General features: G+C 50.1%; 1 protein-coding gene across 3 annotated transcripts in view; it reads left to right on the top strand.

Annotated features, from left to right (window-relative positions):
* Window positions 1-13,633, top strand: part of LOC119109281 (receptor-type tyrosine-protein phosphatase mu) — a 103,209-nt gene extending 89,576 nt beyond the window's left edge. For all 3 annotated transcript variants that reach the window (XM_037232874.1, XM_037232876.1, XM_037232875.1), the window contains 7 exons: window positions 42-169; window positions 5,081-5,454; window positions 6,293-6,492; window positions 7,221-7,346; window positions 9,921-10,063; window positions 11,545-11,680; window positions 12,713-13,633. In XM_037232874.1, coding sequence (XP_037088769.1) covers window positions 42-169; window positions 5,081-5,454; window positions 6,293-6,492; window positions 7,221-7,346; window positions 9,921-10,063; window positions 11,545-11,680; window positions 12,713-12,787 — 1,182 coding nt within the window. In that variant the 3' untranslated portion in view covers window positions 12,788-13,633. The remainder of the gene's footprint in view (window positions 1-41; window positions 170-5,080; window positions 5,455-6,292; window positions 6,493-7,220; window positions 7,347-9,920; window positions 10,064-11,544; window positions 11,681-12,712) is intronic.
* Window positions 13,634-14,345: the final 712 nt, after the last annotated feature.

Here is a 14,345-nt window from a genome sequence, read left to right on the forward strand (position 1 = left end):
CTGATCTATTGTTCTATGTAGTATCGTTGACTTCGCTACAGGTAACCCAGCTGCACTACACCGCCTGGCCGGACCACAGCGTACCAATGTACCCCGACTCGCTGGCTAAGTTCGTGCGGGCGATGGACGGCGTATCCGATGGTCAGGCACCCACCGTGGTACATTGCAGGTATGTGTCCGATGGCCAGACAGCCACCGTGGGACACTGCGGGTATGTGTCCGATAGCCAGACAGCCACCGTGGGACACTGCGGGTATGTGTCCGGTGGCCAGACAGCCACCGTGGGACACTGCGGGTATGTGTCCGGTGGCCAGACAGCCAACGTGGGACACTGCAGGTATGTGTCCGATGGCCAGACAGCCAACGTGGGACACTGCGGGTATGTGTCCGATAGCCAGACAGCCATCGTGGGACACTGCAGGTATGTGTCCGATGGTCAGGCACCCACCGTGGTACACTGCGTGTATGTGTCCGATAGCCAGACAGCCACCGTGGGACACTGCTGGTATGTGTCCGATGGCCAGACAGCCACCGTGGTACACTGCAGGTATGTGTCCGATGGCCAGACAGCCACCGTGGGACACTGCGGGTATGTGTCCGATAGCCAGACAGCCATCGTGGGACACTGCAGGTATGTGTCCGATGGCCAGACGTCCAACGATGTACACCGCGGGTTTGTGTCCGATGGGCAGACAGCCACCGCGGGACGCTGCGGGTATGTGTCCGACGGTCAGGCACCCACCGTGGTACACTGCGGGTATGTGTCCGATGGCCAGACAGCCACCGCGGGACACTGCGGGTATGTGTCCGATGGCCGGACGTCCAAGCGGTGTACACCGCGGGTTTGTGTCCGATGGGCAGACAGCCACCGTGGTACACTGCGGGTATGTGTCCGATGGTCAGGCACCCACCGTGGTACACTGCGGGTATGTGTCCGATGGCCAGACAGCCACCGTGGGACACTGCGGGTATGTGTCCGATGGCCGGACGTCCAACGGTGTACACCGCGGGTTTGTGTCCGATAGTCAGGCACCCACCGTGGTACACCGCGGGTTTGTGTCCGATGGTCAGGCACCCACCGTGGTACACCGCGGGTTTGTGTCCGATGGTCAGGCACCCACCGTGGTACACTGCGGGTATGTGTCCGATAGCCAGACAGCCACCGTGGGACACTGCTGGTATGTGTCCGATGGCCAGACAGCCACCGTGGTACACTGCGGGTATGTGTCCGATGGCCAGACAGCCACCGTGGGACACTGCGGGTATGTGTCCGATAGTCAGGCACCCACCGTGGTACACTGCGGGTATGTGTCCGATGGTCAGGCACCCACCGTGGTACACTGCGGGTATGTGTCCGATGGTCAGGCACCCACCGTGGTACACTACAGGTATGTGGGCCCTTATCGCATGTCCCGAGTCCGTAGACCAGTTGGTTATATAATGCAAAAAAGAGTGTACCTTCGTGCGTGCAAAGTGCTTCAAGTCGGTGCTTGAATCAGAAGGCAGCCCAAGACACAAAATAAAAATATTATTGTGAAGGGGTATTAACAAACATAATTTCGGGGCCCTGTAACTTTTATTTTTAAAAGACACACAATTCCAGGCGCAGCGTTGAGACCCCTAAAACCTCCACGTTCGAGAGGCACCGAAGTCCAGGGGCACCACAATGTCCGTGATTCTCCATTGACAAAATCCTGGATTGACTCATTCGACAAGGGGCACCAGAACTTTAGTTTCGGGGCACCAGAAATTGTATTTTCAAGAGACACCCAATTCCAGGAGGCACCATGCAGAGTCCCACAATATTCATTTTGTCAGAGGTAATAAATTCTGGAGACACCATAAAGGCTGCCAGATCTGCATTTTCACGAAGAACCCAATTCTAATACCGCCAACATCAGGCGCGCTCGGAGAGGGGGGGGAGGTACGTGCTTCCCTTAAGTCCAAGGCCCCGAAGGGCATTTTGGGCCACTTGGAAATGACGACCAACGGTCCGATTGGAAGGCGAGAGGGGCAGACTGGAGCTGATATCAACACGTGCTCGGGGTAGGGGTCAATGCGATCCCCCCCCCCCCAAATCGTGTGTTGGGAATGAGCCCGAACGGCGCGACGTGGCCGTGGCAAACCTTCCATGGCTGTAGACAATTGGATAGTAGATTGCTTGGTATCGCAAATTTAGTTGTACCTTGTGAGCTCACTGACCTGCGGCAGATCAAAGTCCAGGAACTGCACGGCCTACAGCAGTCGATGCGCCCCAAACCCCAAATCATCATCATCAGGTCAAAGTCGGGCCATGGATTCATCGAAGACAACTTCTAGGAAATCTTACGATATGATGCAACAACGGAGTGATGGCCGAAGCCATACATCTCTGCGATGGTTTTTAGGCAACACAACAATTGGAATAAGGAATTATGTTGACCTAGAGACAGGTATGAAGGTCAGACAAAGGAAAAACACACCTTTTTTACTTCAGGACTGTTGTGTGGGGCGGTTTTTTGTGCTCCATGACCTTTGAAAAGTCACGCAAGGTCACGGACGTTAAACGAGCAGCAGTGATCTTTTGCTTACAGCAGGTATCTAGGTTCACTGTGGTTGCATGAAAAGGCCTGGGGACGCTTTGGACACTAATCTGGAGTTTAACATTGCCCGATCTTATTTTACCCAAAGGTCATGAACTAGAAACCCAAAATTTTGAAACAAATAAGCTCACGTATAGACTAACACACACTGTGAATTTTATATCTTTAGCTTTGGGATTCTAAAAAAGAATGAGCATCTCCAGGCGAACATTGTTTGGAAATATTAGAACAAATATTTGCCCCGTTTCGGCATGCCCACGGGGCCCCTATATATGTTTGTAAAAGACAGAGAAAATTCAGCATCGCCCCTGACTGTTGTCGGTTTAGAGAGTGCCAATTAAACCATCTTTTTAAAGTAATTAGCGTCCGCGACTTATTCCATGTTTTCATTTAACTTTGGGTTAAGTTCATTTCGTTGAATTTTAATACATGCATAATTACATCTTCTGGTACCATCTGGCTTCTATTTCAGCCACAGGAAGGAGCAATTCGGAAAGTTGATCGCGTGAAGTACAGCGGGCAAAATCCGGCGGATCACTTTTCAGAGTCTGAGGGGTTGTATTTTATGCTGCCTTTCCACCAGCAGCGGCCATTCGTTACAGCGATGCTGCTCTATACCGAGACTAGCCCGCGCCCCTGGCCATAATGTTTGGATCCAACGGAGAGCTGGCCTTCCCCTCCCATGATGCCCGCATTTATTCTTCTCATTTTGACACCATAGACTGGTTCTGCCATAACGATAGCAATCAACGCATGTTGTAGATTGGATAATGCGGTGAGATCCATTGCCATTGACCATATATATATATATATATATATATATATATATATATATATATATATATATATATATATATATATATATATATGTACGTATAGAAATAATAGAAACGTGATGGCAAGGACAGCAGTTGTTATTATTTCTGCCATTTTTCAAGGTTTTTATACATTGTGTATCATCATGAGGACAAGGTACATTCAACCGATACCGCTAGGCATGGCAACGGCCGGTCAACACCATTCAACAGCATCTCTCTGCGTATGAACAGGACGGTCTGAAACATATAGAAATCACGCGACGAAATATCTTGACTCCGTATGAAAGCAGCTACCTTATGATTTGCAAAGGATACGCGGACCTGGTGGTATTCAGTGGCGGCTTTTTTGGTGAATATCAAGTGATTCTAAAACCATAAGATCGAGAGAATTGCTGCAACGCCATAATATGGAACAGTTTTTAATGTTAAAGCGACTGTCACGCGCAAATGAATGGTCTCGGATGGGCGAAGCGCCCGAGTTAGGCAGAAGGCTACCTGTGCGGTCAGTCCCTTCCAAATGTTGCCGCACTCTGCAACGCAAACAACGAAGGTTTGAACTCACGCGACATGTCCCACACGAAGTACAAATGGTCCTACGGGTAACCGTAGTGTATCGTACTGTAGCCGTATTGTACCGTAGCTCTGCGGTAGCCGCTTCTGACTTATACATTGCTGGAGTCAGATTTATCAGTTCTAATGTGACCAGTGTTTGTACGCCCTCGTGATGATCAAAACACGCAGCACACGGGTTGACAACATTCGTAGTCCCTCGTAATACTGAAGCATATAGCACAGGATGTGCTCATTCATATACTACCGACATAAAATGTTTTACATCGGCCCTATGACTTAGTTTGCTTTACAACCAACAAGTACATCGCTTCAGTCTACGACTTTTACCGATCTCGCTGAATTCTGCCACCACCACCAGCCTTTCTATATCGCGCCACCCGACGCCGTCTGAGCCATGGTGATTTGGCATGCGTTTACAAGTTACTGTTTTTGCTCTTAACCATTCGCTTTAAGGTCAGAGACCCGTAAAATTGAGCTCTCTGCTGGTTTCGTGCCACGTAAGTTAGCGAAAGCCAGTCATTTGAGTCGTGTTGTCATGCCTGACTACGATGGTGTTCAGCAGTCAACTTTAACCCATTTGATCATATGGTCTCCGAAATGAAAAACAACACAAAAATATCTGAATGGTAGAATCCACCAAGCCCTGGAGAAGATGACTATGCGCCACGTACCTACCTATTTTGCTTAGTCCTCCACGATGCGCAGGGGAGTTTTTCGGAATAGCTACAAAGAATATGACAATAAAAAGGCCGAAACCCTGGGACATTCTTCGTGAGGAAAAGGAAGACATCGAGTTGCTAGGAACATCGCAGTTAAGGGTGGTCCCTCGCTTGACGAGATGCGGTACCCCCCCCCCCCCCCCCTGGTCAGAGCTCCTAGATGGAAACATCAAATCACATCGGACGTGAGCCGGGCCCAGGCTGTTCATCTCGAAACACGAAACTATGTAAGAATGAATCACATAGCACTGCACGTTGAAGACAGCACGTTCTTTGCCGTTCTAGAAAGCGCAGTTGCGACGTGGCAGTGGTCCCCACCAATCTGACGTCGCCGCTCCATTCCACTGAAGCCGCCGCCGACCGCACCGTCTCTCGCGCTTTGCCGCAGCGCCGGCGTCGGTCGCACCGGCACCGTGATCCTGATCGACGCCATGCACCAGATGGGCCGCCGCGAGCAGGCCGTCGACGTGTGTTCGCACCTGGCCGTGATGCGTCGACAGCGCGCCAACCTGTGCGCCAACTGTCAGCAGTACGAGCTGGTGCACCAGGTGCTAGTGCAGCTGCTGGCCGCGCCGGACTCGGCGGTGCCGGCCGCCCAGCTGGTGGAACGGCTGGTGGAGCTCAGGTCGCGAACCGACGGTGGTCCCAGCGGCCTGCAGCGTCAGCTTCGCTTCCTGGACGACACCAGACCGACGGCCACCTACGCCATGGCGCAGGCGGAGCGGCTGGACGGCAAGAACAGGACGCCGGACGTGCTGCCAGGTGAGGGCACACGAAAGCAGCTCCGCGCTGCCAGGTATCACACTTTAGCAGCTCCGTGGTGCCAGGTGATGTCACGCTTCAGCAGCTCTGCGCTGCCAGGTGTCACACTTTAGCAGCTCCGTGCTGCCAGGTGTCACACTTCAGAAGCTCCGTGCTGCCAGGTGATGTCACACTTCAGCAGCTCCGCGCTGCCAGGTGTCACACTTTAGCAGCTCCGCCATGCTGGGGACTTGCTGCTGCCGCACCGCACATTCTTCTGCTTCCGCTGCAAGTGCTACGACGATCCTTTTGTAATTGCTGCTGCATATTTGACTTATCTTTGTTGATCGAATTTTTGCTGGCAGCTTTTGTCAGCAGTCCAGTGATTTTTCCAATTGACGATAATGGGGAAACACGTAAGCCATATGCCGCCAGGAGTGAATCCTTCCCAGGCCGCAAGCCTTTTGTGTGTGACTTCTGGGCTGTTTGAGGTAATTGCATGGAGTGTCGGCACATTTTCAGACATCACAGATACCTAAGCACAATATTGGAGTTGCTTGCTACATGAGTAGCCTCTGACGTGCTACGATGGTGAAATTGGCTACAATGATAAGTTTATGATATTCAGGTTGAAGGAATACTGAGCTGATGCGACTTGCGTCCACGACCTATTGATGTTCACGATCCTGTTCTCGCAGTTTGGCCGATTGCCGCACGCTCAACCATTGTCTTTGGATCACCAACACCAGTTTGCGGTAATATGAGACAACCTGTAACTAATACGTGCGCAGTTTATATAGTTCCGCGGTTTCCTATCATTTGCCTCGGGTTATGTGCTAACCGACCCACACCGCTTCAGCGGACCGCAGTCGCGTGTTCCTGGACCCATCGATGCCCGACAACTACGTCAACGCTGTTTACGTGTCTGGCTTCAAGAAGGAAGACGCATTCATTGCAACAGAGGCACCCCTGCCTGGAAGAGCCGTCATCTTCTGGCAGATGGTGGTCCAGAAACGCTCCAAGACAATTGTGGTCATGAATGATCTGACCGAAAAGGATGTAAGCATACTCAGTGGTGTTCTGCTCCGAGGAAGGAACCCGCATGTCGCACTTAACATTTCTCTGTGACGTTTGACGTGTTACATAAAGTTGCATTATCATCATACCATGTGCGCAACTGCTAACCATAAATGCACCCAAAAGAGGTCACCGGGAAAACAGGAAGCTTCGTTCATGTGCTACGTCATGCGGCTACCTTTACACGAAGCGTAATTGTAACCAATCAGATTTTTTAAATCAATCTGACATGACAAATTCAAAGCCAGTCCTTGACACAATAACTAGTTCTTGCCCTTTGGTTGCATTCGTCGGGGAAGTTTGCATGCGGCTTTGTCACCATTGTAGTAGAAACATGAAGTGTCCATAATCACTGATTCGGTGTCACGTCTTACTCATGCTGTCAGTTTCGTGTGAATCGGATCCAATGTAAAGGGTAGATATATTTTCAGAACGTGCTTGCCCTGGATGTGCATCTCCCGAACGACAGTAGCCATTAATGGTGGAACGAGTATGACTTTGCATGCGTTTGACAATGTGTTTAGAGGAAAGTTAAAAGCTTACAACCCTTGAATGGCTGAAGGCTGAAAGTTCGTTGGTCATCTTGGCGTGTTAAAAATGTCCAAGGTAAACTATTGACATGCGGTTGATCATCTTCATTCTCATGGCATGGTTTGTAGATAACATTGCATCTTATCATACCAGAAGTGTCACGCAGTTTCTGCGCCCAGGTGTTTTGGCCCAGCCCTGGAGAGACACGGATCTACCGCGACCTGGTGGTTGAGAGCGAGGCTGTATCTGAGACCGGGCTGGTGGTCACCGTCAACATCGAGCTGAAGCATTTTGAGGGCGGCAAGGTAATTTACAGAGCAACTGAGTTGTTCGATGGCTCCAGGTTAAGCGAACGTTGAAATCACTGGGTGCGCTCGATAGATCCCTTTGACTCGTTGATTACCCTGGCATTGTGGTTTTTGGGGAAAATAAGTCCGACGTAATCTTTTGGGAACTAATGTGGTTGGACCTAGCAGAATAATTTTCTTATGACATTTTTCTAGGTCACCAAATTCCGAGCGGATGCCTGTTTTTGTCTGTCTGTCTGTGATCATTATTCAGCCAGACGCACAGCGCGGACGTGTGCAAAGAGTGCCGTGAAATTTTGCCTATACGACGGGCTAAACCTCAGTGGTGATTCGAGACGTAATTTCACGTCAGTCCAGTACCGGCGTCAGTCACAATGCGCATCAAAGCGGGGCATGGCCGTTTGTGGTATTTAGAAATGAGGCTTTTTCGGGTATGTAAGAGAAAGGAACTGTGCAAATGGGAACCGCAACACAGCTTCAAGAACGAGCAATATTAGGCTCTCACACGTAAGGGGCTGTTAATTGACATAGACACTGAAATCGCGAACAAGCATGTGCAAGACACGCTGTGTATAAGTCAGGTGGGAGCCAACTTGTTATGGCTGGAGGCGGTGCTGTGCCGACGCCAACAGTACCGGCTGGTCGCGTGGCAAAGCAAACAAGGACCACAACTAAGTTATATACATATATATATATATATATATATATATATATATATATATATATATATACATATGTGTGTATATATAAAATGTTCCTAGAGCACAAAAGAGAACTGCACGAGTGCTTGTATGAGTGATCAATGGGTGTTAAATAGCTTACAAATATTAACTCAGACGTTGCCAATAGGGCTACAGGAGCTATCACCCCCGCTCCCCGAGTCATGATGTTTACGTTAGACACTGAGGGATTTAGTAGCTAATCGCGTCGCCTCTTTGCGTAGCGATGGGGGCGGGAGCCTCTTTTGTGATCTAATTCACTTATTTTCGAGTATACTTCTCTGTCTGTCTGTCTATTTGTATTTGTTTAGCCTGACACACAGCACAGATGGCTGCGCGCATTGCCACGAAATTTGTGCAAACGACTGGTTACACCCTTGAGGCAATCCATGCCGCCATCTCAGGCCGCACAATACCAGTGTCGATCACTGCGTGCGTGAAAGGGGTGCGTGTTCTAGCGTTTATCACGCGACACTCTCCTATGTGTGGAAAAAAACATGTTGCGGAACGCTAAGGCGCTGAAAACGCGCCGAACGTGAATCATTCTGATGTGGCTGAGGGCGGCACCATACCAACGCAAAGCAAGCGCAGCGAAGCAGGCGGGGGCGACAACTCAGTTATCTCTGTGATGCCATGGGTGTGTGGAGCAGCATTGCACGGGTTCTTGGCCTGGGTGATTGTTCACGTCGCTGAGGTACGAGCTAATGATGTGTCGCGGGTGGTGTCTCCATTGGTGTCAACAGTGTCGCCCATTCGCGCAGAGGAGCAAGGGAGGATCGCTAGTGAAAAACCTAACGCCAGCAGAAAGTTATGGCGAAGAAAAGCGAGTTTAGCCCTAACCAGTGGCGACGCCAGCCCTGTGGGGTAGGTTAGGCATTGAAGTGAGATCCGGCTATCCGGGCAAATCCATGGCTATGGTCAATGACGTTTTTCCCTTTTCACGTGCTCCTCAATCGAGGTTTGTATCTATGACTTGCATGCGCCTCTCACCCGTATCAACGCCGCAAAAGTGAGGGTGGTGATGTCAAGCAGATAGGCAGAAAAGGCCAATCTCCAGTTGAGATAGTGGCGGAATGCTGGCAGGCATCCTACATTGCTTAAGTTTTCCGGGCTAGGCAGGCCATGTTTATGTTCAGGCCAGGTTATAAAGAGCTAAACGACATATGCAAGCTATCATAGAAAAGTTCAGGGCAAAATTTTGACGTAGCGTTGGTGATTATAGGTTTGAAGAACTCTTGGCTATCAAATACGTTGAAGTGTGTCGTAGCAAACGAATATTTACCACCATTTAAGGCTATGGAATGCTCTTAAAAAGATGGTGTTTGGTAGCTGGTGAAGGACGATCTTGTAGATTTTGTATGGTGTTTGGTAGCTGGTGAAGGACGATCTTGTAGATTTTGTATGGGGGGTATCAAAAGTGCCGCAGCTGAGAGATACCAGACATATTACCGCCCGCTTTTCACCGGTCGACATGACACCGCTTGTTTCCTTTCCACGCAGCCCTCTCCTGGCACTACCCGCCGCCGTTCTTTACCAGCTACCAAACACGCAATGAATATATCAGTAATCTCAGCGATGCTATGCGAGACTGCATCGCTCTTTTAGCCAAGGCCTTTTGCTACTTGTCTCACTAGCAATGTGTTTTTTTTTTGTGTGGCGTTTTCCTTTACTTTTGCAGTGTTCCATGCCCTGTGGCTGGAATCGATTACTAAGCAACGTGATGAGCTGATTCCTGAAGAATCAGCTTGAATTGACCTGAATGGCTGCGGGCAGGCACTTGCTGACTGGCGAAGCCTGGCAGAGTTGACATGTGGCATGGCTGTCGGTTGACACACGCTTGTCCGGCCGACAGGTGGCCGCGAAGCAGAGCGTGCAGCTGCTGCTGCTGGCAGGCGGCAACGGTACGGTCTCGGCCGACCACCTGGTCCAGCTGCACGACGCCTTCGCACGCATAGCGGCTAAACATGCTGCCGGCCCCACCGTGGTCGTCTGCAGGTCAGCGTGACGACGCTAGGTCGCGTCGCGCCACCGCCGCACCAGGTTACGCCCGAAAGCCGGCAAGCCGCGACCAACTTTGATTCGGCCCATAGCATTGAACTTTTCCACCGAAGATGGCTCCTGGCAGGAAGCTGGAAATCCGCGTGATGCGTTCTTGCTGAGGTTGCCCCCCTCCCTCTCCTCAAGAAAACTCGAGCTGCATCTTTTCTGCCCGGTCATCATCATCACCTATCTAACCCGGTCAGCTGTGTCTGTGCGGGGTATTCCACTTATATTCTGAAAACCGTCCATCTACCTCACGCTTCCATTCATTGACTTGAATTTTACATATCAGTGTCTGACTTCGTGGCAACCACGCTTGTGCGGGGTTCCCAATTTTGGTCCCTGGTTCCCACTGGTTTCTTCGACAAGATAAGACCCTGGACATCTTCTACCTCATCATCTGACCTTGACTTTGACCTTGGGATATGGTTTTGCTTCTGGTTCATTTGGGAGACCAGGCTGGAATCGGCATCGGGCTTTGCAACGACGCCTTATTTGTACAAATCGGTTCCATTCAGCGAAAGTGCAACTCTACTCCGCCTCTTGACAGTGAAAGTTTGAATTTGGAGCTTTTTACCACTGCACTGAACTTAACTTTGACGTTTTGATATATCCGGCTGGTACTGATGACTGGATGACAGATCAGGTTGTATTTAAAGATATCAATGTCATACAGTGGCGGTACGGCGTGCTTACCTCGCCAATTGATCTTAGGAGGTAGATCTGTTTGAGTTAGAGGTGAATGGACTTGATTTTAGTTATCAGCAGGCTGTGTTTGACCTAAATCCTCGTTTTAAGCGGAATCGGTGCTCAACGCTGAATTCGAATAAAAATGCGTCGCTGACTTAACGGACGTGGCATTTGGACCGTTAGTCTAGCTAGACATGAGATTGAGAATCGAAGAAGTTAAGAATAGCGCCGTTAACGAAAATGTGAATGGAGGCAAAAAATCTGAAATCCCGGGCAAATATACAAGTACATCGCGAGAAAGGACAACGACACGATCGATCGATCGATCCATGGCATCTGATGTTTGCCTCAAAAACTTCAAATGTTTCAAATGTTTTCAAATGTTTCAAATGCTTCAAATATTTCCTACAAAGAAAAAGCTCTGCATCTGAAGACATTGCGACAAGCATCAGATATGATGAGATGAGCTAAGCTGTAACTCTTTGCCTACGTTGACTTGCAAAACACTGCTGCAGACACAAAGATTCACTGGTTAGTGAATACGTTATTTGGCTAGCACTATTTGGCTATATAGTCGACAGGCTTTTTCACTTTCATTCGTGCAATATTTGTTAAACATAAAAAATATGCTATGGTGGCAAGGACAGCCCACCATTCTGCACGTGCATTGCACTGCGTCACTGGGAAGACGTCATCTTCCTCTGGACCGCCCAAGACCTTAGTGACGCTAATTAATTTTATTTCAGGAACGGCGTCAGCGGCTGCGGACTTTTCGTGACTGTTTGCTTCGTACTTGACCACCTGAGCGAAGAGCAAGAGGTGGATGTTGTGATGGCCGTTTCTGCCGTCCGAAAGAGCCGGCCCCAGTTCATAACTGACCTGGTATGCATGCTAAATGCTACGGCTGGTTTGCCGGCTTCTAGGCCAAAGCCACGTGTTATGCTAATGACATGTACCAAAACACTGGATTGCAACATGATGATAGGTATTAAAAAATGTGATGTGTGACATGTTTGAATTCGTGGGCAACAGTGCCCACGCAAAAGAATCGAAGTCGTTAAAGGAATCATAGTCCGGTGGGTGCGGACGGACGGTACTGATACGGAGTGAAGCTATGAGTGTGAATGGATGGACGTCACCGGGGCTGCAGTATGTGTACGGGTGAAACTACTTACACCAACAACTAAGGATTTGATTGGAGTCAGTTTAAAGTAGACCCTTGTTAATAACAGTACAAAATCAAGTCATATGATCTAAATATAAATATAGATAGCCTCCGCAAAATATAGATCATCTCCGCAAACAATTAACTCTGACAATTGCTTTCGGAGAGGGCTTAGTGGTCGAAGTCTTTGCTAAGCGCACTATGCTGCAAACATCTTGTCTCCACTATCCCGGCGTGACGATCCCGGCTTCACGAACATCAAACATCCACTATCCCGGCGTGACGATCCCGGCTTCACGAACATCAAACATCCACTATCCCGGCGTGACGATCCCGGCTTCACGAACATCAAACATCCACTATCCCGGCGTGACGATCCCGGCTTCACGAACATCAAACATCCACTATCCCGGCGTGACGATCCCGGCTTCACGAACATCAAACATCCGCTATCCCGACGTGACGATCCCGGCTTCACGAACATCAAACATCCGCTATCCCGGCGTGACGATCCCGGCATCACGAACAGTGTTTGCAGACAGGTACAAGTGCACCACGTATTGTGACGATACGCTCGCCCTCGCCTAGTGGTGGCTTCCGCGGTCAGCCGTCAGCAAATTTGCACAGACGAGTCACAGAACGATAGTCGTTGAGGCGCGAACCACGTCCCCATGAATTGTTTGGAGTGCCCTGCGCTGTACAGCCACTGGGCTGCAGGAAAATATGTAACATCTCCTTTTGTGTTGCAGCACCAATTCGAGCTTTGCCACGACGTGGCGCTGCAGTGGCTCGAGGCGTTCGCGACGTATGCCAACTTCAAGTGATGCCAGCCGGCAAGATTACCAAACGGGCACTGGCGTTCCCACCAGTGATGTTGGACTCTTCCAAAGTGCAAGGAGCGGAGAGAACGCGCTCTCGCGTAGCTTGCGCCACCACAGCAGTCGTACCAGAAGGCCGTGCTGTGGTGTTATGTGATATCAGACCAGTCTTTGCCGCCAAGTTTTGAGTGTAGGGGGCATGATTGGCCGACCAGGAGGTGGAGGCGCTTCAGCATATGCATAGGACCATTTCATAGTTGGGCCTTCTGGAACAATCCGGCTCCCGCGAGCTTTTCTGTTGCAACTTTACTCGAGCAGGATGTGCGACGTCTAATGTGCGGATGTGCGGATGTGCGGGTGCACATTTCCAGATGGTATCTTAAGGTGGCATTCTGTTACGTCATGCTTGCGCCGCCCACTGAGCTCATGCACGCTCAGAAGTCGTGAAGTGACTGTAAAGTCGCATGTATATATTACGCGTGCTAAGGGGCTTGAACGATGCCGTGGAATTTGCCGACATTCTGTTTGAGTGTTCCCTAGTTTGAGTGACCAAATATTTTGGTGTTCGTCCTGTTTAGCCCCGCTTCGACTGTCCGCTAACCAAGTCACGAGCTCGTTCCGCGATTGACGCAAGGAGTGATCACTGTTCGATCGGACAGTCTCATGCGTGTGGATCAGTAATACCGTAGGCCAAAGCGCATGCGCGCGCCCCAGAGTAATTTTGCTCTTCGATGAACGCCGGTTGTGGCTCCAATCCGCGTGCTCAGCATATCTTAGAAGAGCTTTTGTGTGACACTGTTGGCGTTGTCGTCTAGGAAGCCTGCTTATGAGAATAGATAATACAAATATTACTAAAAATCACTCAAGAGCTATATTTTTGTGCCGCCTCCCCACATCGAACAACGCACTTCGCTGGCCAAATACTTGTGCATACCGCAGAATTCACATAACCTTGGGTACAGGTGAAACTAATGGTGCCATGGGCCCAAGGCCGAGTGGCAGCATGGGCCACTTAGGAATCGCGTGATTCCGTGGTCCGCAGCCGCGCACGATCCGCGACGTGACCTGCCGGTGCGTACACAGATTTGGAATCGTGGTCTTCCGGGTGCTAGAGGCAGTGAGCGAGAACGGTGCCCGACTTACGCTGGTCCGTGGCGAGATGTGCGTACGTACGGGGACTCAAGTTGACGGGAGCACGGGAGTAGCTTGAAGATGCACCGGTGGCTGGATGGTCAGTTTCGACCGTCTCTAGGCGGTAAAGGGCCGTACGTCGCGCGTGACGCGTGGCCAAAAATTGACAAACCTTCGCCATCGCTGCTATCCCAACACTGACAGGATGATGACACTGCCAACGGCCTCGCAGCATTATCTTACAGATGAGCAATCGCTTTGGAAGATCAAATATATCATGCCAAATCGGAGCTGTGGTTACGCCATCGCATAGCTTTGAAGGATGATAACAAGCTCAAAATGTCTGGTGAAATCTTATATCCCGCATTTCAAGTGGTCGCGGGTTATAACTGCCATTTATGCAAATCGGGTTTTCAAGAGGATTGCATACGGA

The sequence above is a fragment of the Pollicipes pollicipes genome, unplaced genomic scaffold (assembly GCF_011947565.3).
Source record: "Pollicipes pollicipes isolate AB1234 unplaced genomic scaffold, Ppol_2.1 Scaffold_7231;HRSCAF=8579_pilon_pilon_pilon, whole genome shotgun sequence".
Taxonomy (NCBI): domain Eukaryota; kingdom Metazoa; phylum Arthropoda; class Thecostraca; order Pollicipedomorpha; family Pollicipedidae; genus Pollicipes; species Pollicipes pollicipes.